At 32.9% G+C, this 23296-nt stretch overlaps 1 protein-coding gene and 1 long non-coding RNA gene across 2 annotated transcripts; both read left to right on the forward strand.

Moving 5' to 3' along the window:
- Positions 1-7803: 7803 nt before the first annotated feature.
- Positions 7804-9024, forward strand: LOC126892279 (uncharacterized). The gene is made up of 2 exons (XR_007700760.1): positions 7804-8201; positions 8548-9024. It is a non-coding gene; the product is annotated as an uncharacterized LOC126892279 (long non-coding RNA).
- Positions 9025-15293: 6269 nt separating this feature from the next.
- LOC126891551 (uncharacterized) lies at positions 15294-15851 on the forward strand. Its single transcript, XM_050660727.1, has one exon. It carries the CDS (start codon positions 15294-15296, stop codon positions 15849-15851), a length of 558 nt encoding a protein of 185 aa, XP_050516684.1.
- Positions 15852-23296: the final 7445 nt, after the last annotated feature.

A 23296-nucleotide genomic window follows, 5' to 3' on the forward strand; every position in this document is an offset into this window, starting at 1 on the left:
GTATTTAAAAAAAATGGCGCAAAATTAAATATTTTTTTAAATGTTGATATGTAGAACCGAAAAGGGAAAGAACAGCAAACGTGACTTTTTCAGATGATGATGATAAGAATCAGGAATACTATTCCAAGCATTAAAAATGAGCATGTCTTCCTTATCCAGGTCATTCAAAGCAGACCACTTGTGTTATGAACATTTTTTTCTTCTCCAATATTTCCAATTCAACACAAAGACGTTCGAATTTAGAACGCCATACCTCCTTGTTCTTAAATCCAGAAACTGTATTTCAAAGCTATTAATGCCAATTTCAAAAGGAGAAAATTTCAACTTGGTTATCGTAGCAATAAGAGGATTTTTGACAAATGCTAAAATTTGTAAGTTTGATAAAAGCTAATTTATCAGAATAAGATGTAATGTTTTTTCTACAAAGTTTTTTTTAAATGAAAATATTATTGCGCTTTCCGTGGATATTTGTGCCAGAGCCGCACCTAAGGAGCCAAAGAGCCACATGTGGCTCCGGAGCCGCACTTTGCCGACCAGTGGTCTAGACTTTCCGAAGGTATTTCTTTTTGAAGTTATACTTCTTTACGCGCGATATGAGGGTGAATTTTAATAGGATTAAAACCTTTGATCCCGGCGCAGTCGCATTACAACTTTGTTCTGATTGGATGTTCAAATGACATGACAAAAAATATCCAATATGGCAGCTGTGGCACAGCTGTGGGACTGTGGTTTGGTTATGTATGGTTGTTGCGTTTTAACATTTGTAGGAAGAGAAACAACAAACAAAAAGTTAGTTAATGGTTATACTGCCTTTTTAAATAGTTTTCATATTATATTTTTGGACTTATTAACATAGAAGAGATGATTGTTGCATGCCAATGTGAAAGCCCATCAAGTATGAGTGCCGCAAAATTACTGATAAAAAACCTATTAGCTCGAAGGCGTAGAGAACTGTGGATAACAACAATCAACCGGGACGATCTACGATCCCGCTTATTCAAAGCTAAAGAATCTTACACTGGTAAGTGTTTTAAAAATAGTTGATCAAATTTTGTTATGATATTTGAACATAGCCACTTTGCACGATGCAAGTGATTGCGCGAAATTTATTAGTCGTTATACGGGCTCTGATTGGGTGTTGAAATGATCTGTCAATAATAAATAATTGTTCAATATGAAGGTAAACAAATGTATAATATATTAGTTTTATTGTTGTGAGGACAGAAACAAAAAAGTTTATAATTGTAGTGATTTTTAAATAGTTTTTAAAGCAACAGGTACGTAATAATTGTAAATGTATCATAGGTACCTACCTATTTGAACCTACCAAAATATATAGTATGTAATACTTTTATTTACATAATTTGATTACCATCAAAATTTCTATCAATATTCACCTAATATATTGTTTTCTTACTCTATGTTTTGTTGTATTTTTTCAATTCTAAATCATTTCAATTCAAAATCAAAATAATTTGATTTACATAATTCAAAAATGTCAAAAGTTTAATCCGTTTAGTTAGTCGATCTTCGCACATAATGACACACTGTCTCCGTGGCGAAGCGTTTAATGCGAGTGAACCCCAATACAACGCCAATACCAGCCGCGCTGGTAAGTTGGTTCGAATCCCAATAGAAACTTTTATTTTTTTATTTTTTTTTTATACATTTTATGATTGTAAGTATATTTATTATATAATTTTATTTTCAGAAAATACGTATTTAGTTAAAAAAATTTCCGACAATTAATGTTCAGAAATCATTTGTGGCATTTTTAAAGTGTTTGTGTGTGTTTTATTCTTTTATTATTTTAATTTTTGGCACTGTTTTAATAAAAATGTTTGAGAAGTAGTAAGTATAAATTAGTTTAATATTTAAATAAAATATAAATAAAAAGTATATTAATTTCGTTTATAATCATATAATAGAAGTATAACTTCTTACGTGCGTACAAAGTACACACACATTCTTTTTTTCCCTTGTCTGTTTCCTTTTCTAAGTTTTTGAAAACTTCACACTCTAGACATTTGTCCGATTTTGGCTTTTTTAAAGAAATGTGCATTTCCTTAATGGTAGACCTATACATTTCTATCGAACAATAGCCAGGATGTTTTTCTAGAAAGTTTGAAAACATTAAAGTAATAATTGATAAGTCTCTGGGTAAATACCTTATGTTCGGTGCGTTAAGTCGTCTATAATGACTTACAATTGGATGAAAGCTTTCAATGCGCGCTTTAATTATATCTCAAATAAAAATTACCATCATCAATATAGCCTACCTATTGAATGCTCAATATACACAGCAGAAATGATAGCAGTAATGTTTGCTGTTCAGTATGTACTACTGAATCCAACTAGCAATTATGTTATATTTACTGATAGTAAAAGCGTGGTGGACAGATTGAGTAACATTCAAACAGTCAAACACATAAACCACATTGAATTGAATATTCTTAAAACTCTGTTTGAAATTATACAATTAGGAGTAAATGTAACAATTGCTTGGATTAAGGGTCATTCGGGAATAAAAGGCAATGAAATAGTTGACAATTTTGCTAAATCAGCTTATGTGATCGGAGAAAAAATAAACAAAAATTTAATTCCAGCTTCAGATATTGATACTTTTAGCAGACAAAAACTTAAAAATAATTGGCAATTGTATTACAGAGAATGTAATACTGGCTCAAATTTTGCTCATTGTAACCCTAGGATATTCTCAAAAAGATGGTTTTACACAGAATATAACAGACATTTTATAAAGACCATTAATCGGTTGAGAGCCAATCATGCTCTTACGCCATCTTACATGCATAGAATCGGCTTGTCAGATACTCCCAATTGTACTTGTGGCAAAATCGGAGATCTAACACATGTCATATTAGAATGTCATTTAAACATAAATAACATAAACGACCTTTATAAGGAATTAAAAGATTTAAAATGTTTTTTCCCAATAAACCTTAATACTTTAATATTTACAAATGATATGGAAATTCTTCATCTCATTTATAAACATGTTAAATTATGTAAATACAAGTTGTAAACGTAATATGTAATAAATAGGCATAATTTGTTAATGTGGTTTGAAAAAATAAAAAAATAATAATATATAAAAAAACACATAATAAAATAATAACAAAAAAATAATAAATAAAAAAAGAAAAAAATTAGGAATAGGAACAAAAATAAAAAAGAATAGAAAAAAAGAAGTAAAAAAAGTGTTTCGCACAAATTAAAATATATATTAAAAAAGCAGTAAAATAATTAAAAAAAAAACAAAATAAAAAAAGCTACACAATGTACCAATGTATCTATAAAAATAATATTGTAGAATGTACTTACATATTGTTATATTTCTATTTGACATGAAAATTAAATTTTGATAATTATAAACAGAATTCAATTTAATATAAAATATTTTCAATTTTCTCAACCACGGGCATATAAATTTAGAACAACCTGTATACAACAAATTGTTATATGTAATTTTAAGAAGTGATTAGAAAACAGGACGCAACAGAATGTCGGAGAAAGAAGAGAAATGGTTATACACAGCACAGATGACGTGAAGATAAGGTTTGGCGGGGATGTAAGAAGATTACACCCAGTGCCGTTCATAAATAGCCTGAAAAAGAAAATACTGCACATCGGAAATTTCGAAACAGCAAAAGAAACTATCAGAAACCATCTAAAATATGAAGCAAGCCTATGGTTCGATTGCAAAGAAGAAGAATTTGATAGTTGGCAACAATTTGAACAAAAATTTTTGAATTATTTCTGGGGAAAAGTCCAACAATTGGAAATTAACAAGGAATTGCAAAATGGGAAATACAATGATAGGATGGGTATATCAGAAAGGACATATGCATTACAAATTTACTATAACGCAAAACATTTACAATATAATTACTCATCGGAACAATTAGTCGAACTGATTTCAAGACATTTCGAAGAAACGCTGGAAGACCATATCACATTGCAAAACTACAAAGACATAGATAGTTTATGCCAATTCCTACAAATAAGAGAATCACGTTTAAGAGAAAGAAAATCAAGAAGGTCGCGAGAAGATTACAGGCCCCGAGAAACACAGGATTACAGAGATAGAAATCAAAATAGGAGGGACTATACAAGACGAGATTTTAATCCCAGAAGGGAAAACGAAAATAGAGACAACGGAAGAGGAAATTATGAACAAAGAAATAGGCAATGGAATGAGGACAGAAATCGAGAATACCAGAGTAGAAACATCACACGCTCAAATCAAGAAAACAGAAATAATGGTAGACAAAATGAACAGGGATATCGAGAAAACCGAAACAGATCCGACAGACCAAGAGAAAATAGAAGAGAAGTAAATAATACCCAGACAGATGAATATGACGGAGAGAGACATTATGACGAAAATATAAACAACGATGAGCAACCGGCGTCTTTTCACGACGGCGCTCACTAAAAACCAAAAATCAAACAGGAATCTTTTGTAACCCCAAGGAGTTTATTAAATTGGCAGGAAACAACGAAAAGAAAAATGATTGAACGAAAATTAAATTAAAATTATGATAGACACTGGATCTGAAATAACATTGGTCAACAGAAAACTAATAGAAGAAGTTAACTTAACAAATTTAATATACAAAATACCTAGGGTAAATTTAGTGGGCGCAAACAAACGGACATTGGCAACTATAAATGAAGGCATACGAGTAATGGTACGACTGGGTAAGAAGATGTATGCACTACAATGTGTAATAATGCCAAACATGTCACATGACATGATAGTAGGAGTTGACGAATTGGCAGAAAAACATGTAGTGATAGATTTTAAAAATAATACGATGAATCTAACAGAAGAAAAAGAAGAAGAACAGGACAAGGAACAGGAGAAACAAAATACGGACGAATCAGGTAAAGAACAAACAGTGGAAATGAATTTGGCAACGAAGCAAGGACAAAGAAGAAAAGGGAGAAAAAGTCAGAAAAAGACAAAAGAAAATGAAACCTGTGGCTCCTCAAAAGAAGAGTTGAGCCCAGAAGAAGAAAAATTGAGAGTATCAAAAGCAAAAGAAAACTGGGATTCCTCAAAAGAAGAGATGAGCTCAGGAGAAGAAGAAATAAAGCTAACAAATGAAAGCGAAAAAGATATGATCGAAACAGTGGCATTTGAAGAGGAGGCATATGAAAACGAGGATGCAGAATACACGGTAAAAGTATGTGAAAAATCTGAGGAAAAAGACAGAAGATTGATATGGGAAAAAGGGAAAGACAACATAATAGCCGACACTATAACACAGGATGAGGACACTGAAAATAAGGAAACAATTACTCTACAGGTGGGACTAATTAGAGTAATACAAGAAGAAGGGGTATAAGACGTAGATTAAAGTAAGGAAATATACAGGGAGTTGGTTTTGCCTCGAGAAAATTTATTTAAAAATGCAGATAAATTTTATCGAATACAAGGCGGGGATTTGTTATATTTCTATTTGACATGAAAATTAAATTTTGATAATTATAAACAGAATTCAATTTAATATAAAATATTTTCAATTTTCTCAACCACGGCCATATAAATTTAGAACAACCTGTATACAACAAATTGTTATATGTAATTTTAAGAAGTGATTAGAAGAAGCTTACGAAACTCGGGACAATGCGCCGAGAATAAACAAAGTGAATGGCGCTACCATTATCGTTGTTCGCGGAAGGTTCGATCATTAGCCTATGCTAAATAAGACTCAGTTGAAATACATAATAGGTCATTATCGTTGTTCGCGGAAGGTTCGATCATTAGCCTATGCTAAATAAGACTCAGTGAAGTAGATAATAGGTCATTAAATTTTGTAAATAGTAGAAAGTAATTTTAGAATGGGAATTAACTATTTTTTTTGGAAATCCATTAAGCATATTTAGAAAGATTAAAAATTGGTTTTGAGGAATACTGCGAATGAGAGTTGGTGGTGGAAGGTTGATTTGTGAATCTGGAAAGGATATTTAGAAAGTAGGGGAATGAATGAAAAAGATAGAGCAGAATGTTTTGAGCTGTCGAGAAGTGAAGTCCAGTAGTAGACGGTAGTGTACGGAGAGGAGAAAGCCGGTGTAGTTCCGTGAGTGTGGAGTATCTATCGTGGAACGAGAGGTAGGCCAGGTTGAGAGTAAAAGAACCTCCTTGAGCCAAGAGTGTCCCGGTAGCTGATTGAAGTTTCGAAAAAGGTAGAAACACGGCATCACGACAGAAGCAGGAACGGGAGCTATACGAGCTAGTTTTCAAAGGAGAACATTACTGGAAGCCAGGACGAGGTTTTGATCGCAGCCAAGGATAGCAGGAAACGGGTCTTGTGTGAAGACATTCTCAGTTCACCAGAAAAAGGTCAGTCTCATTTGTTTGGACATGAATGTATGGGTTTTTCGTATTAAATACCACATTTAAAATTGAAGAACATAATCAATAATATCAGAAAAGCTTCATCAAACTTAAATAGAATTGTTGCTAATAAATCCTAATAGTTAAATGTTAATAAAAACTTTCAATTGGAAATCAAAAGGAAATAAGATTCCCATGTGTAAATGTTATGTTTAAGAATAATAAGATATAGCAAATATTAAGCAGTGATTGCCATTTAAATAAAATAAACAATATTTTGATTATAATTGTAACCCATATGTGTGTATTATTTTACTCTTTTCTTTCCTATCCCGATTAGGAACCATTGAGAAATACTTAGAAGCCACGTAAGTAAGTAATTAATTTTATAAAAAGCCCTGAGATTGAAAACATATTGATATGTGATCTGGTAAATTAATTAGATTATTATAAATGCATTGATTAAATTAAATGACATATAAGAATATTATCTCATATCAATAATCAAGATCACATCAGTATGTTATAAGAAATTTATGACTATGAATCTGCAATAAATCACAAACAAGTCTGGCTAATTGGCTCTGCCAAAGCCATTTTTCAAAAAAAAAATTATATCTAGGTCTAATATTCTTTTTTGGTACCTACTTGCCTCTATTTTCTTTCACTGCTGTACCCAAAGGAGCGCGTTCCATTGCATTGAACAATTCGGTAATAACTGAATCATTTGTATAACCCAAAGTGCGTAATAAAAAATTACGACAAACTTTAAGTGTTTTCATCGCCTTTGGGCAAATAAAACTGACGCGTTTTATTTTTTTTGTATATATTTTCTGTAGAAGTGACTGTGCGTCTGTTAACTGTTTTGATACAAACATGTTCGAGAGCCATACTTGTCGCTGGCCATAGTTTGTCTACCAATAATCTTTCTTCATCAAAAAATCTTTGCATTGAGTATCTTTACATTTCTGTAAACAAGGAGATAACATTGAATGTTTCTTTGTATCCCGCAAAAATTTATCTTCGTCTGTTAAAATAGGTCTCTTAAGGGTTTTCTTTCTTTTTTCTTTTAACTACTGGTTCATGCTGTTCTTCAGGATTTGCCAAAACTTCGCCGACTTGGATAACCATGCGACATATTTTAATACTCTTTAACACTTTTTAAAAACGATTTTGTCTCAACAAACATGTACTCCCACAACTTTTTTGAGGTTATGCGTTGGTTTCTTGAACTGAAAAACACAGTATTCTACCATTAGGCAATCCAAACCACGTGACCTCTGGTTGGCACACAAACTAACAAAGAGGTTATGTTTGCATCTATTTTTCAATGAATTTTCATTGTTTATCGTCGTATTTTGGATTCATTTGGATTTCGTTTCCTGTTTTTGTGAACTTTATAAACTTTACCACAATGCAAACTGATTATTATTGGAAATTATTATTGGAAACTCCAGATGTTGCGAGAAAGGTAGGCGAAACAATTTTTTTTACTGTTCATTTTGCCCCGATATTTATCAATAATGATGAATTTTGCAAGCAATAACATTATTTCTTTTATTGTTCTAGATATTTATTGAAGCTGAAAATAATTGGGGATTTAGATCCATACGAATTCAGTCAGAATTGGATTTTACAGTAAAGTGCAGTCCATCAAGTTACTATTATAGATATTTATACATGTCTGGTGGAGTCTGATATGTCACAGTTGCTACTCTAAGCAGCAGATAAAAGCATACAAAAGCCTTCAGGCACATAAATATTTTACAGCTGGATTTGTTTTGAATGGAGTAAAAATTGTTAATGATTTTCTGATTTCCATATTATTGTCGGAAAGGTATGCCTTTATTTTATTTATTCACCATTAAGAAATATATGGATAACAGTATTAGTGTCTTTTGGATAAATTGGTTTTAAATATTAGATTTATTTACGTTTATATATCTGTATGAAACCAGACATATCATCGTCCTAATCTGTAAACTGCGAACTCCATAATTCTCTGAAAATGATTTATTACTGCCATATATTTGAATTACTGTCATGATTGTTCTAAAATTATATTATATGAATGTCTGATTTTAAATAAAATATTCTCAATCATTGTAAAGAACGCAAATACTGTAATAAAAATAAATTTTTGTAGTTGAAGAATTTCCAAAAAAATAAAATATTTTTTTTAGGTGAAGCATTTCCAAAAATCTAATGCTAAACGACTAAATGCTTGGGTGGGGTGATAGCCAGTTCTGATGACATAGCAAATTCACATTGTATGCGTATGGCCGGTAATAGTGAAGTCTGCAGCCATATTGCAGCAATCCTATTTTTAGCTTAGTATGCTCAGGGCAAGACAGACGAAGAAGAACCCAATGTATGTACATATGTTACAGCTACATGGTTTGGAGATAGCAACATATGCATTCTCTGATGAAAAACTAATGAGTTTTGAAACTGTTCGGTCAGAGTGCTTGTTGCACTCACTAAAGGAATTGAAATATAAGATGGCTTTGGCATTGTGTTGCAGCGATATGAAAATGGTTATTCATTTTTAATTATAATGTACTTCTTCATCATGAGTAATTATGTATTGGTCTTTTAAATGTGTATTTATTTTTGTAATTAGTATCAACTTGTAATGATAATATACATTTATCGTTTAAGGTATGACTATGTTTTGACTCTAAAATAAATGTTTTAAAAATCGAATCCTGCCTCTTTCTGTTAGTAACTACCCATGGATCACAAATTGTGCTTACTGATAGGTTTGTTCGTAGAACGATCAGCAACTCTTGCCAACCATCAGACACATGTGCATTCGTAGTCTATGAATGCTAACTATTAACTGCACAACGCTAACTGTTAACTGCTCATGCATCTGATGGTTGGCAGCAGTTGCTAATCGTTTGTGTCGTACTATGAACAAACCTATTAGGTCTGGATCCCGTGTACCAAAAAAATTGATTAATAGCAAGCTGAAAATTTGTTAATAGCTTAACGGTGTCCAGTTGGACAAACTTTGATGTATTGTGACACTGGAACAGGGGTAGTTTTAATTGTGAAACAGTTTGGAAACTCAGATTTGGAACATCAGATTACAAAAACATCCCATATATTTTGTCGGATAGAACATCCAATTGATCTGTTATCCTTTCATTAAATTCTCATGCAAAAATCAGACTGCTATTACTAACCAACATGATTCCTGTAGTTTGACATGGTCTTAGTGTTCTACTCATTAAAATGCCCAGTTGGTGATTTTTTCACCAGTCTGGTTTTTGCATGAGAGTTTAATGAATTGGTAGCAAATCAATTGGAAGTTTTATCTGACAAATTACATAAACATTTTCGTAGTTTGACGTTCCAAATTTTTAACCTGTTCCACAATTAAAACTTCCAGTGTTCCCGTACATCAAAGTTTGTCGGACTAGACACCATTAAGCTATTAATAAATTTTCAGCTTGCTATTAATCAACTTTTTTTTGGTACGCGGGATCCAGGTCTATATATGGAATAAATAAATAACAAAACAAATTCCCTGTCAAAACTGCATTTATTTTGAATAGAATGAAAAACAAAATAATATTGTTTTAACAAAATAGGGGATAAATGTTAAAATTTAGTACTATTAATAAAGTTTGTCACATTGGCCTAAAAATGAATGTCACTAGTTACGTTAGTGTCACATATAAATAATTGTAATAATATTAATAAAAACCATAATTCCTAGCATGAGTGCGTCCTGTTATTTGACAATTTAGTTAGGTGAGGAAACATAAATGAGTTTCTAATACAGCTTTTCATCGATTGTCATTTGTTTCGAGCTTCTGTCAGATGTATAATCCGTGTATAATATTACTATACACGGATTATACGACATATGACAGAAGCTCAAAACAAATGACTGTGAATGAAAAGCCCTATTGAGGGAACACGAAAAAAATTAACATTATCCGATCAGCTCGACTTCCACAGTTCACTACTATACAGATTACAGGCATGTTTTCAGCACTTAAAATCACGACAAACGAAAAGTTTATAAAATAATCAATCTAATGAATGTCTTTAAATACTATATTAAGCTCAAAATCACGACAAAAAACAAATTAAAATTAACATTATTCTGATCAGTTGGACTTCCACAGTTCACTACTATACAAGTCACAGGCATGTTGTCAGCACTCAAAATCACCAAAAACGTAAAGTTTATAAAATAATTAATCTAATGAATGTCTTTAAATACTATATTAAGCTCAAAATCACGACAAAAAACAAATTAAAATTAACATTATTCTGATCAGTTGGACTTACACAGTTCACTATTATACAAGTGACAGGCATGTTGTCAGCACTCAAAACCACCAAGAACGTAAAGTTTATAAAATAATTAATCTAATGAATGTCTTTAAATACTATACTACCTCAAAATCACGACAAAAAACAAATAAGAAAAATCAATAATTACATTGAGTTTAGGTTAAGAACAGTTTTGTGTGCCAACCAAAGATCACGTGATTTAACTTTGACAGGTCGATGGATTCCCTAATACACATGTACTCAAACAACTTTTTTGGAGGTTATGCGTTGGTTTCTTAAACTGAAAAACACAGTATCTGCCATATACTGTGTTTGTAAAAACATTTTTAATTGAAGATGTAAAAATAAAATGAAAAACACAGTATCTGGCATATACTGTCTTTTACACTTCTATGTGAGAGATACTGTGTTTTTTATTTTAAAATTAGAAAATTAACGGTAGATACTGTGTTTTACTATTGGAGAAATCTTCAAAACCAAGTGATTTACGGGGATTTTAAACCTAAAATATAATAAACAACATGAAGTTATACCCATAAAAGTGAAAAAGTCAATTATGAAGAAATTGTTGGATACTGTGGACTGTGTTGTTGGACTCTTGCTGCACTCTCTAATTGAACTGAATATAATGCTGCTAAATTGAAAATGTTTATACATTTTTAATGTTATGCATTAACGATTTTTATATATTCTGGTTTTTATTTTAGACTTTCTTCAAGAGAAGGATACTTGGGAAATTATGAAAACGATTGACATAGATTCATCCAATAAAGAGCAAAATACTGGTCTTACTGATGAAGAAAAAATGTTAATATGTCAAATTTGTGGTAAGAAGTTTGGCAGAAAAATGAATTTATATCAACACATGAAAATTCATATTATGGAAAAACCTCACAAGTGTGAAATTTGTTTAAAGCGATTTACTAGAAAAAGTGGTTTAAAAAGACATTTGAGAGTGCACACTGGAGAAAAACCTCACAAATGTGAAATTTGTTTGAAGCTGTTTTCTGATGCAAGTGGTTTAAAAACACATTTGAAAGTGCATACTGGAGAAAAGAGTTACATGTGTGAAATTTGTTTAAAGCAATTTATTAGAATAAGTGATTTGAAAAAGCATTTGAGGTCCCACACTGGAGAAAAACCGTACAAGTGTGAAATTTGTTTTAAACAGTTTAGTGAAGCAGGTAGTTTGAAAACACATTTGAGATTGCACACTGGTGAAAAACCTTATAAGTGTGAAATTTGTTTCAAGCAGTATTCTCAGGCAAGTAATTTGAAACAACATATGAGAGTTCACACCGGAGAAAAAAATTTCAAGTGTGAAATTTGTTTCAAACATTATTCTCAGGCAAGTAATTTGAAACAACACATGGAAATTCATAATGGGGAAAAACTTCACAAGTGTGAAATCTGTTGTAAGCAGTTTGCTACTACAAGTTATTTGAAAAGACATTTAAGAACACACAGGAGAAAAGCCATACAAGTGTAAAATTTGTTTCAAGCAGTATCCTGATGCAAGAAACTTGAAACAACATAATATGGGAATACAGTCAAACCCGCTTATTAGAGTACCGGTTACAAGAATATCCCGGTTTATGGAATATAATTTCGAGATCCCGAAACGTTTCCATTTACTCCTTAATACATTTATCCGTTTATAGGAATACGTTTTAATAAACTAATACCGTTTAATTGAATATTGTTTAGGTCAATGAATAAATTTTTACCTATAATTTCCTAAAAATTATATCTGGTATATGGTATGTCGCCAAGTCCCTCGAAGGTAGTCTGTAGTGCTATTTTGTATATTTTGGGTTTGTCAGGTACTTACTTTCCGTGTCCGGAACACCAACAACTTTAAATTCTGTATTTCCTATGGTTGGCCACATAGATGGCCCTGTTATTTGCTATAATTAAGTCTTGTTCTGTGCAGGTCTCTCTCATCTCTGTGCATGATAGTAGATGCCGGCTGGTCTGAACCGCGCCACAGTCGCAGGTATCGTCCTCCTGGTATCCCCATTTTTTCAGGTTACTAGCACAACGTGAAACGCCAGTCTGTTTAGCGCTTTCCAAGTCGGATACGGTAAATTGTGTCCAGCAGCCATTTCCTCCGAGGGAGGAAAATGTGTCGCGGTAGCTGACGCTTGCCATAGGTGTATTCGGCGCGTCTCTGGCGCTTCGGGGATGGATCTTGATGTTTTCAGGAAGCTTTTCCGAGATCTTAGTCTGCTTGGCTGAGTTTGGTGGTCATATAAGGGGTGTCTTCGGTCCGTCTCCTGCTTTTTCCGTTCTACCTCTGACGTGACCTTCCTCCTGATAGGTGGTGGAGCAATTCCAGCAATGGGGTATACCTCTTCGATAGGTGTCGGTTTCAGGCAACCCGATATTATACGGACCGTTTCATTTAGAGCCACGTCGACGTTCTTTGCGTGAGCAGAGTTTGCCCATACTGGTGCTCCAAACTCCGCGGCCGAAAAACATAATGCCAAGGCAGAAGTGCGGAGAGTGTGGTTGTGCTCCCCATTTTGTATTAGTTAGCTTGCGGATGATATTATTTCTGGCATTTACTTTCTTCTTGACATCTTGACAGTGGTATCGGTAAGACAGAGTTCTATCCAGACGGACGCCAAGGTATTTTGGCGTCTTGTTGTGTTCCAGCATCTGACCACGCCATTCCACCTCCAGCGACCTTCGGGCATGCTTGTTTCTCAGGTGGAAAGCACATACCTGGGTTTTTGTGGGATTGGGTTTCAGATGGTTTTTATCATAGTATAGAGCTAAGTCTCCCAGGGCATCTGTCAGTTTCACTTCGACTTCATTGAAGGTTCTTCCCTGAGCTGCCACCGCTGTATCATCAGCGTAAATGAATTGCCTTGTTTGTTGGTGTATGGGTTGGTCGTTGGTGTATATGTTGTATAGAATCGGTGCGAGGACACTTCCCTGTGGTAGCCCATTTTTTTGGTCCCTCCACCGACTGTTCTTGGACTGGAGCGTTACGTAGAAGCGTCTATTCTGGAGGAGACATTTCACTAACCTTGTTAGTTGGAAATCCTTTGTAGTTTCGTAGAGTTTTGCGAGTAGCCGTTGATGGTTAACTGTATCATAGGCGGCAGTTATGTCTATGAACGCTACTCCTGTTATTTCCTTCCGTTCAAAACCATCTTCAATATGTTGGGTGAGATTAAGAATTTGACTGCAGCAGCACTTTCCAGGCCTGAATCCTGCTTGTTCTGGAATAATTTTAGTCTCCACATATTCTGTTTGTCAGGTAATAATACTTTATTACTACTGTTTATGAGTACCAATTCAATCGATCGCCGACAAAAGTCGGTGTACAGCGTATTTTACAGATCGTAAAATGATTTCATATTTTTGTCTACTAATTTCTATACCTACCTACCATATTACCACCCACTTGCTTGTTATAAAAGTTTTAAAAACAGTTAATGTTATAGCAAGTTTTATGGAGGGCCAATCTAATGTAAATTTTTCTAATTTTTTAAATTTAGAGTAACAAGTGATTTAATGTAACAAAACAAAACAAGCTACAATATTTAGTCCTGTCGCCAGTGGGGGTACAACAGCCTCCTTAATTCAGATGGACTTACCCAAGTTTTTTATGTCTTTTGACCCGTAGAACATGAATTTTTTCGATCCGGATGTCGATAAGATTATTATAAACTAAGAACTTGAGGAATCACATAACAGCGATTTTTCGCAAAACAAAACATTTTTTTGTATTTCTTGGGTCATTCTAAGCAAAAAATGTTTTTTGTGATTGAATGTTTTCAATGCATTTCTCATTTGAAATCGAACGAGTAGGCGCGCATACAGACAATGTCTACGTAGATTACGTACAGTTCACCAAGAATAGCTGAAAGTCTGAAAATAACCACGCCCATGATGCGCATTCGTCATCCGACGGATCTCGCACTGAGCGTTCACTTAATATCTACCGTTTGTAACGTGAACAAGTCGGTACAGTCTGCGAAACATTTTTTGTAAGTACGAACCGCAAAGGAGAATCAATTTAAAATTTGCAAATTTTGTTTAAATCGAATCTGAAGGGAAAAGTTTTAAATAATCAGACACGGGAAGTGATAGCAAACGTGATTCATTTTATGATAAATGAAGCGAAAAACAATGAACCGTGTAGAGATTTGAAAAAAGTGCAGGAACGTGTGGTATTGGCAACAGGTGTTAGTTTAAGCAGCGTTCAAAAAATTGCTCGGGAAATGCAATTAATTGAAGATGGCGAATATTCCTCATTTGTAACTCCAAACAAAAAGAGAAAAAAAAAGCGCTTCAAAAACGTGCTTGGACGATTTTGATATAGGGCGTCTTCGACGTTATATAATGGATTTTTGTATAACACAAAAAACAAGTCCCAACTGTGAAACGCATACACAGAACATTTGCAGAGGAGTACAACTACTCAGGTTCCATAGAAAGCCTACGAACAGTAATTAGAAAGATGGGATTTCGTTGGCGAAAAACTAGAACTAAATAGAAAATTATTAATGGAAAAGCCCAATATTCAACATCTTAGACTTCTACGTAGAATTTCTTACGTAGTATGAAACGTTACAGGAACGCAAATCGCCCAATTATATACATGGATGAAACATACGTCCATTCATCTCATACCCACCAAAAGAGCTGGTCTGATAGTTCAAACAAGGGCATACAAAAACCAGTATCTAAAGGACAGATGCTTGTGATAGTGCATGCTGGAGGTGAAAGTGGTTTTGTTAAAAACGCTTATCTGCGCTACAAACCTACTATAAAAACAGGAGATTATCATAATGCAATGAACTACGACAATTACAAAAAGTGGCTTCAGGATAAACTGATACCAAATTTGCCCCCGAACAGCGTTTTAGTGATTGATAATGCACCGTATCACAACGTACAAACTGAGAAATGTCCAACTATGTCTTCCAGGAAAGCAGAAATGCAGCAGTGGCTGACAACGCGAAATATTTCCTTTACAGATGACATGTTAAAATTTGAATTATACGACATTATAAAATTACACCAACTTCTGTTTAAAACCTATGAAATTGACAAAATACTCGAGGATAAAGAACATTCAGTTTTACGGTTACCCAAGATATCCGGATTTGAATCCTATAGAGTTAGTATGGGCTTCTATGAAGCAATATGTCGCTGAAAAAAATGTCAGTTTTGATTTTAAATTAGTAAACAGTTTGTGTGGACTGAATAAAACGATGAAATAAAATGGATACGAGAAAGGTTATAAATATCTCTTTTAACAAAAGGTACTGGTACAAAGACACCATATTTATGCTTCACCGGGACCGAACATCTAATTTCTATTTATTACCCTACTGCTTACGCTCTTTTTCTCCGAAACCTTTTGGTCAATATAATGGTAATATAAAGTATAAATAGTCAATATAAAAATATAATTTTTGGTTTATAATGCCATAATTTATAGCAACACAAGCGGTTTTTGTTGGATCTATTTTATTACATCTCACTTTGTAAAAAAATACTACAAATATACTGAAAAAAAGTAATGACAGTAATAATAATTGTGTACGGGACCTATTAGAAACTATTCAAACTTTACGTTTCTATATTTGTGTCTCCGATTGTACCTATATTTTAAAGTTCACCCGCGCGTACAGGCTATTTTTTTCCTTCCGAGTGCGTTCTCACTTCATTGTTCGCGCAGACAGTTAGAATTTCAGACTTTCAGCTATTCTTGGTGAACTGTACATTAAAACGCATGCATTGGACACGGGAAACACTATGTGTTTATAGCTTTGTTTAACTCGCCAGTGGTCGCTATATGAGATTTTCTCTCACGGTTTCAGAAAATTGCGCACAACTTTTTTCTGGAAAATTAAACGCGCTGTAGTTCCTTCTAGTCTCCTAACTATCCTCCCTCGACAATCTAATAGATTCGTCCGCTCAGATAGTGACTCAGTTTTCTTAGTATCACCATATTGTTGAGCCAGTGCGCTTCATGTGAGAGATTCTCTCATCAAGCGACCACCGGCGTCACCAACTGTGTATAAAAATTAATTTTATTTTTCCCCTTAAAACCTAAAATAATATCCTTTTATGATTTAATAAATGGCGCCGTGGATGTGGTTGATGATATGAAAATCCTATATTCTGTTTCACGGGTTAGTTGTAGATGGTCACTTACCATATATTTTTCAATGTTAAATATTGGCGGCATCAATAGTCACATTTTATATAAAGATAATAATAATAAAACAGAAAAACGTCGTGTCTTTTTAAAGCAAATGGCTTTATCGTTGATGAAACCTCATCTTTTTTGTAAAATTTTGTAAAGAAAGGCAAAAGTTGGATATGTGAGAGAAAATCTCACGCGCGACCACTCGCGTAACAACCTACCTAGCGACCAATGCCGGGTTAACAAATAAAAACTTAATTTTTAGCACTGCAAATAATCAAAACCGATAGAATTTGACTTAAACTTTCAAATACAGTAAGCAGAATTGCTATTTTATTTTTTAATCAAAAGTTATTCGGGTTCAAAAATTGCACTTTTTCGATTTTTTGAAAGTTGAACCGCGTTTATCTCGAAAACTGTGCATCCTACGAAAAAACTTGTAAGATCATTTTTTGCTGAGAATCACTCAAAAAATACAAAAAAGTGTTTCGTTTTGCGAAAAATCGCTGTTACGTAATTCCTCAAGTTCTTTGTTTATAACAATCTTATCGACATCCGGATCAACTGTTACCCAAAAAATTCGTGTTCTACGGGTCAAAATACATAACAAAAACTTGGGTAAGTCCATCTAAATTAAGGAGGCCGTTGTACCCCCCTGGCGACAGGACTATATTTACCCATATTATATTTCAAGACAAAATAATAAGAAAATATTTAAATAACTATATATTGCATACATTTCGTATTAATTAGGTAGCTGTATGCATCCATATAATAAGTAATATAATGTAATTTGTGTTTTTTAATGAGTAAGTAATAGTCACACTACTGTATTGTTGACCAAGGGCGCCCATATAAAATTTTTTAGGGGGGGGCCAAACGTGAAGATGTTGCACATTACATTTTGTATATTTCGGATGACAATATATGCAGTAGACTCTCTCTATAACGAACACGGATATAACGAGGTTTCGCTTATAACGAGGTACATTAGGTGTCCCATGAAATTCCTATTGAACTATAACGAGGCATATTTGGTTACAACGAGGAAATTGAAATCGAAGAATACGTGTCTTTACCTGTTTTTAGCGTTGTAATGGTCAATAATGCCCCAACTGCCTGTACATAGAAATTCCCAACATCTGTCTTATTATCGAGGCCAGTGCTGTAATAAACTCGGCCACCTGTAATAAACTTCTGCCTGTTTATCGACCGATATTGAATATTATAGGAAATTTACAATTTATGACGGCGATGTCTCATTGTTCACTGTTCAGGTTGACCATCGACACCTAATAAACTACGCAAGAGGCATCAAAACATTTCAATATTATTGTTGTTTGATATAACGAGATCCGCTTATAACGAGATAATTAGTACACCATTTCAGTTCTCGTTATAGAGGGAGTCTACTGTAGTTTAAACCACCTAAAAAACCTAGTTTGAACCCTGTTGTGAGAAATTATTCATACATTTAAATACTAGACCAAGTTTTTAAATGGAAATTTCATGGGTACCACAAAAGTTGCGCCGCTCTTTAAAACCCGTTTGAAAAGAATACAATGCTTGCAAAGCCCTGGCTTCAACTTTGGCGAGTAGACTAACCATGAGTATGTGTCGAACCAAGTTTTTACTTTAAAATCTTAAAAAGGAGCCCCCTTTATTTTTGCAGATTTAGAATCCTTATGAAAAAGAAGTCACATATATTCCAAACATTTTTAGAATCGTTGATAGATGGCGCAAATAAATCGCATTTTCCGATTATAGCGCCATTCTTCAACAATTCTAATTCTAAAAAAAGTTTCGAATAAATGTTACTTATTTTTTGAGGAGGAAACTCAATCTGCAATAAAAAACGGGGGTTCCTATTTAAGATTTTAAAGTTAACTCTCACCCCACCTCCAGAGTGTGGAATGAAAAATCATGTTTGGTGTCATTCTATAGATTTTTGAAAAATATTAAACACGTGTTTTTTAGTTTTTCATTTGGAAGTATATTTCTCGAGATATTAGACCGTTTCTATAATTTTGCTATGGTATCACGATATATCGTTTTTTCCGATTATAGCGCTATCTATCCACAATTCGCAATACGGCTCGAATAAAATTTGTTTATTTTTACAAGGAAAATCCAAATCTGCAACAAAAATTAGGGATTCCATTAAAGATTTTAAATTTACCCCCCGCTCCACACACAGGGGTTGAAGTGGTGAACTTGTTTAGTGTCATCGCATAGATTTTTGAGAAATATTTAACACATATTTTTCAGTTTTTCTATCCGATGTTCATTTCGCGAATTATTCGACCTTTCCGCTACTTTTGGAACACCCTGTATATAACACTCATTCGTCATGAAAGATCACCTGTTTTTCATTTACATAAAATTGTTCTGTTCATCATAATGTACACTTTAAAAATAATCTACTTACTAAAAAAATACTTTTGCAAACTAAAATTTGACTAACTATGTTCAATAAATTTAAAAAATTATTTTTCAATATGAATTTATTTCTGCTTATAAAGATGGTTTTGTTCGGTGTACACAAAACTTAATAGAAAACAAATATAATCACTTCACAGATTTTATACACTTTATCTTTATAGTGCCAGTTCTCAAATACAAATGGCTCATTAGTGATTATCGGTCAGAGATCGGATTTCTTGCTGATATGAGTTGCTTTGCAGTATTATAAATGATAAAATGATTAATTTAATTTGTAATTTTGGGTGTCGATTACAGTATATATTATGTTCCCACGTTTCTAATCTCTTTTAATGTTTTTGTTAATAGCACACCGTGACTGTGCGAAATGTGTATTATGCACATTCCATATAGACCGCTGTCGCAGACACACAGATTTTCTGTTAAACTATTAATTACCCAATGTGTGAATATTTTTATTAATAAATATGTTGTTTCCAATTTATCTCTCAAAATTATCCAATAATTTTTTGACAAAAATACGTTTATGTAATATAAATTTAATTTTTGTTCTTTCCCGAAAAGCTAGGGGGGCCACGGCCCCCCCCTGCCCGTGTGTATGGGCGCCTTGACATACAAAACCTAAAACCATATACATATACATATTCGGTACACTTATTTCGGCTAGCCACCCATGATCGGTTATTAGAATATCCCGGTTATAAGAATATTTTTGATCGGCACGAAGGCTATTCCAATAAGCGGGTTTGACTGTACACACCGGAAAAAAAATTTCAAGTGTGAAATTTGTTTCAAGCATTATACTTATGCAAGTAATTTAAATCTACACATGAAAATTCATACTGGAGAGAAACCTTAAAAGTGTGAATTTTTTTAAAGCTCAGGATGTAGTCTGTAAAATGCACTAAATTATTTTACTTTAGAAATGAAATAAACTACTTCTTTTTGAGAAAATTAAGAAAGATAACAAAAATGTAATACAAAAACCGAAAATTACCAGCTAAAAAAATGTTTATACAAAGTGATCAAAACTTTTTTCTGTAAAACTTACCTAAAATACATTTAAAAATAAGCTTCAACAATAATAAATGTTCAAGAAAAAAAAAATTTTTTAGCTCTTATACAGTATGTCTGTGTAACTTGGAATCTATTGATAACTTTTTTAGTATCATCATCATCATCATCATCATTGGCTCGACAGCCCTTTCTGGGTCTTGGCCTGTTCCAGGATTCTTCTCCACTCTGATCTGTTTCGTGCTTTTTTTCTCCAGTTTTTTATTTTTAAGGTTTTTATATCATTTTCTATTTGTTCTAAATATCTCAGCTTCGGTCTTCCTCTTGTTCTTTTTCCTACTGGCATGTGTTTGAATATTTTGTTTGGTATTTCGCCTTCTTCCATTCTTTCTACATGTCCCATCCAACGCAGCCGTCCTATTTTAATGAATGTTATGATATCTGGATCCTGGTATATTTCGTATAGTTCAAAGTTGTACCTTCTTCGCCAAATTCCATTTTCTTTTGTGCCCTTATATATGTGTCGCAAGATTTTTCTTTCAAAGGTGGCTAGCAATGTTTCCTCTCTTTTAGTGAGTGTCCAGGTTTCTGAGCCGTATGTGAGTACCGGTCTTATTAGGGTTTTGTATATTTTTTAGTATCAGTCTAACGAAAAAAAGTTATTCTTTATAAAATACTCTGCATCGTATATAATCTAAGATGCAACCATCAACTATAACATTTTATTAATTTTATACGAGGTATGTCAAAAAATATGAATTTCACTCAAGAGTAAAGTACCTTTATATTTCACAATATCGAAAATTGTTATAAAGAAAAGTTGTTTGGAATTAAAAAATAAGTTTCAGTGTTCAACTACATCCTTCTAATTAAAATATTGTGAATAATAAAGGCATTGAACTCTTACGAAAAATTCATATTTTTTACATACCTCGTATCAAACTGAAAAAGTTTGATATCTGATGATTGTATCTTAGATTTTAGACCAGGGAGAGCATTTTATGGAGAATAACTTTTTTTCGTAAAATTGATAATAAAATAGTTACAATAATTGTAATACAATGATGATAGGTATCCGTAATTTGAGAAAAAATTGATTTTTTTTGGTTAGAATAATGTAATTGTATATTAAAACATAGTTTTTAATTTCAGACTACTTTTCATAATAGCATTTTTTGATATTCTGGAATAAAACGATACTTTACTCTTTAAAGAAATTCATATTTTTGACATAACTCGTATAAAATTGATAAAATTTGATATCTGGTGGTTGAGTTTTAGATTTTTGACTATCCAGAGTATTTTATGAAGAATAACATTTTTTCGTAAAATTGATAATAAAAAAGTTTTCCATGTGGTTCCGTGCTACGCAAACATACTGTATAAGAGCTTCTGTATAAGAATTTTCAAATTGTAATGCCATATTCTGATTCAGCATAACCAAAAACAAAATAGAAACATATTTGATCAAAGTAAAATGCTGAATTGAACGATATTTTTAAAATTATTTATACAAAACAATTGTTATTGTTTAAACAATTAATAAACAATTAGCGGCCAAATCTGTGAGTAGAACTCTTTACTTTAATATGTATACATATAAACTAACAAAAAAATTTTTAGAAAAATATAAGCTTGTTTGAATTATTCCGAAACAATGCATGTTTTCGTTCTAATTGCACTCCCCTAATACACCTGTCTTCGATTCGTTATGAAGGTATCAATTTAAATGGTCGAATATGCTGAATTGTACAATAGTAAATTCTCCCAGTTTTTAAAACACATGACAGATATAAACCATTGACATATATACGAAATCATGATAAACATGGAGTTGATAGTTTATAGAACAGTTGTAATTCAGATTTTGAAGTATGTACCGGGTGTTCACTTATATTTTCCCCCATTTTAACTGCATGTAACTTCGAAACGGCTCAAGACATAAATATGCGGTTTTCGCTGAAATGTTTTATTGTAGTAAAAATTTTGTTTGGATGGATTTAATTTTTTATATCGCTTAAAAAATGGCGGAGTTTAAAAAAAAACGTTGACTTTTTTTAATGAAACACTCAGTAGGTTTTTTTTTTGTATATCGCACCCTCAGTGCAAGACTGCAGTAACTCAAAATTTTATGAAAATGAAGTAATCATGGAATTTGATTGTAAACATGCATATCTATCCCCTGTAAAACTTTAGTAACTTTCAAATGCTTAATGGGCTAAATATTACAACAACAACAGTTTAACTATTTTTCGTTTTTGAACATAAGTTCCGTGCAAAACTGTTGTAACTCTAATGTAACAGAGTTACAACAGTTTTGCACGGAACATTGCAACGGATTCAATAACAAGCAATGAAAAAAGTAAGATATTTGTTATTTTAATATCTATATCTGTGGTGTTTAATTTTAACATACAGCGCGTCTACGTAATCCATTAACGGCTGAGACAATAAACAAAGATTTTCGAGACCAATCTATTCATGTAAATTTTATGTCCTTTGTGTGATATTATATTTATTTTCCATAAGATGTGTGCGATGTCGTTTGACCATTTATTTGTTAGATTGGATTAAAACCACATAAATTAAGACTAATTATTTACGACCAAAAAGTATTTTTTCTCATGAAAGGAAAAACAGTTATCTTAACGGCTTATCTTAACAATACTGAGGTCAAAAATATCTATTCTCAGAAAACTTGCCAAAGAACAGCCAAAAATTCAAATGGCCAAAAAGAAAGATTTGGTATACTTATGCCATTCGGGTGTGATACCAGAAGCCCACCATAGTTTGTATAAAAATATTTTGGCACAAGATGATGTACGAGAAGAGGACAACAGCTACGGTAAAACCTGTCAGCAACGGCCACTAAAAATGAAAGACCTATTGGCCGATATAGAAAGGTGGCCGGTATTGTCAGTTTTTGTAGTCTAGATATACATAATTGGTTTGGGGAATTTTTAAACTGCCCGTTAGTACAGGTGGCCGAT

This window comes from Diabrotica virgifera, chromosome 9, assembly GCF_917563875.1.
Source record: "Diabrotica virgifera virgifera chromosome 9, PGI_DIABVI_V3a".
NCBI classification, from domain to species: Eukaryota; Metazoa; Arthropoda; class Insecta; order Coleoptera; family Chrysomelidae; genus Diabrotica; species Diabrotica virgifera.

What these genes read in the sequence shown, in the direction of transcription:
- LOC126891551 (XM_050660727.1), top strand. Translation starts at nt 15,294, where the DNA reads ATGGATGAAACATACGTCCATTCATCTCATACCCACCAAAAGAGCTGG.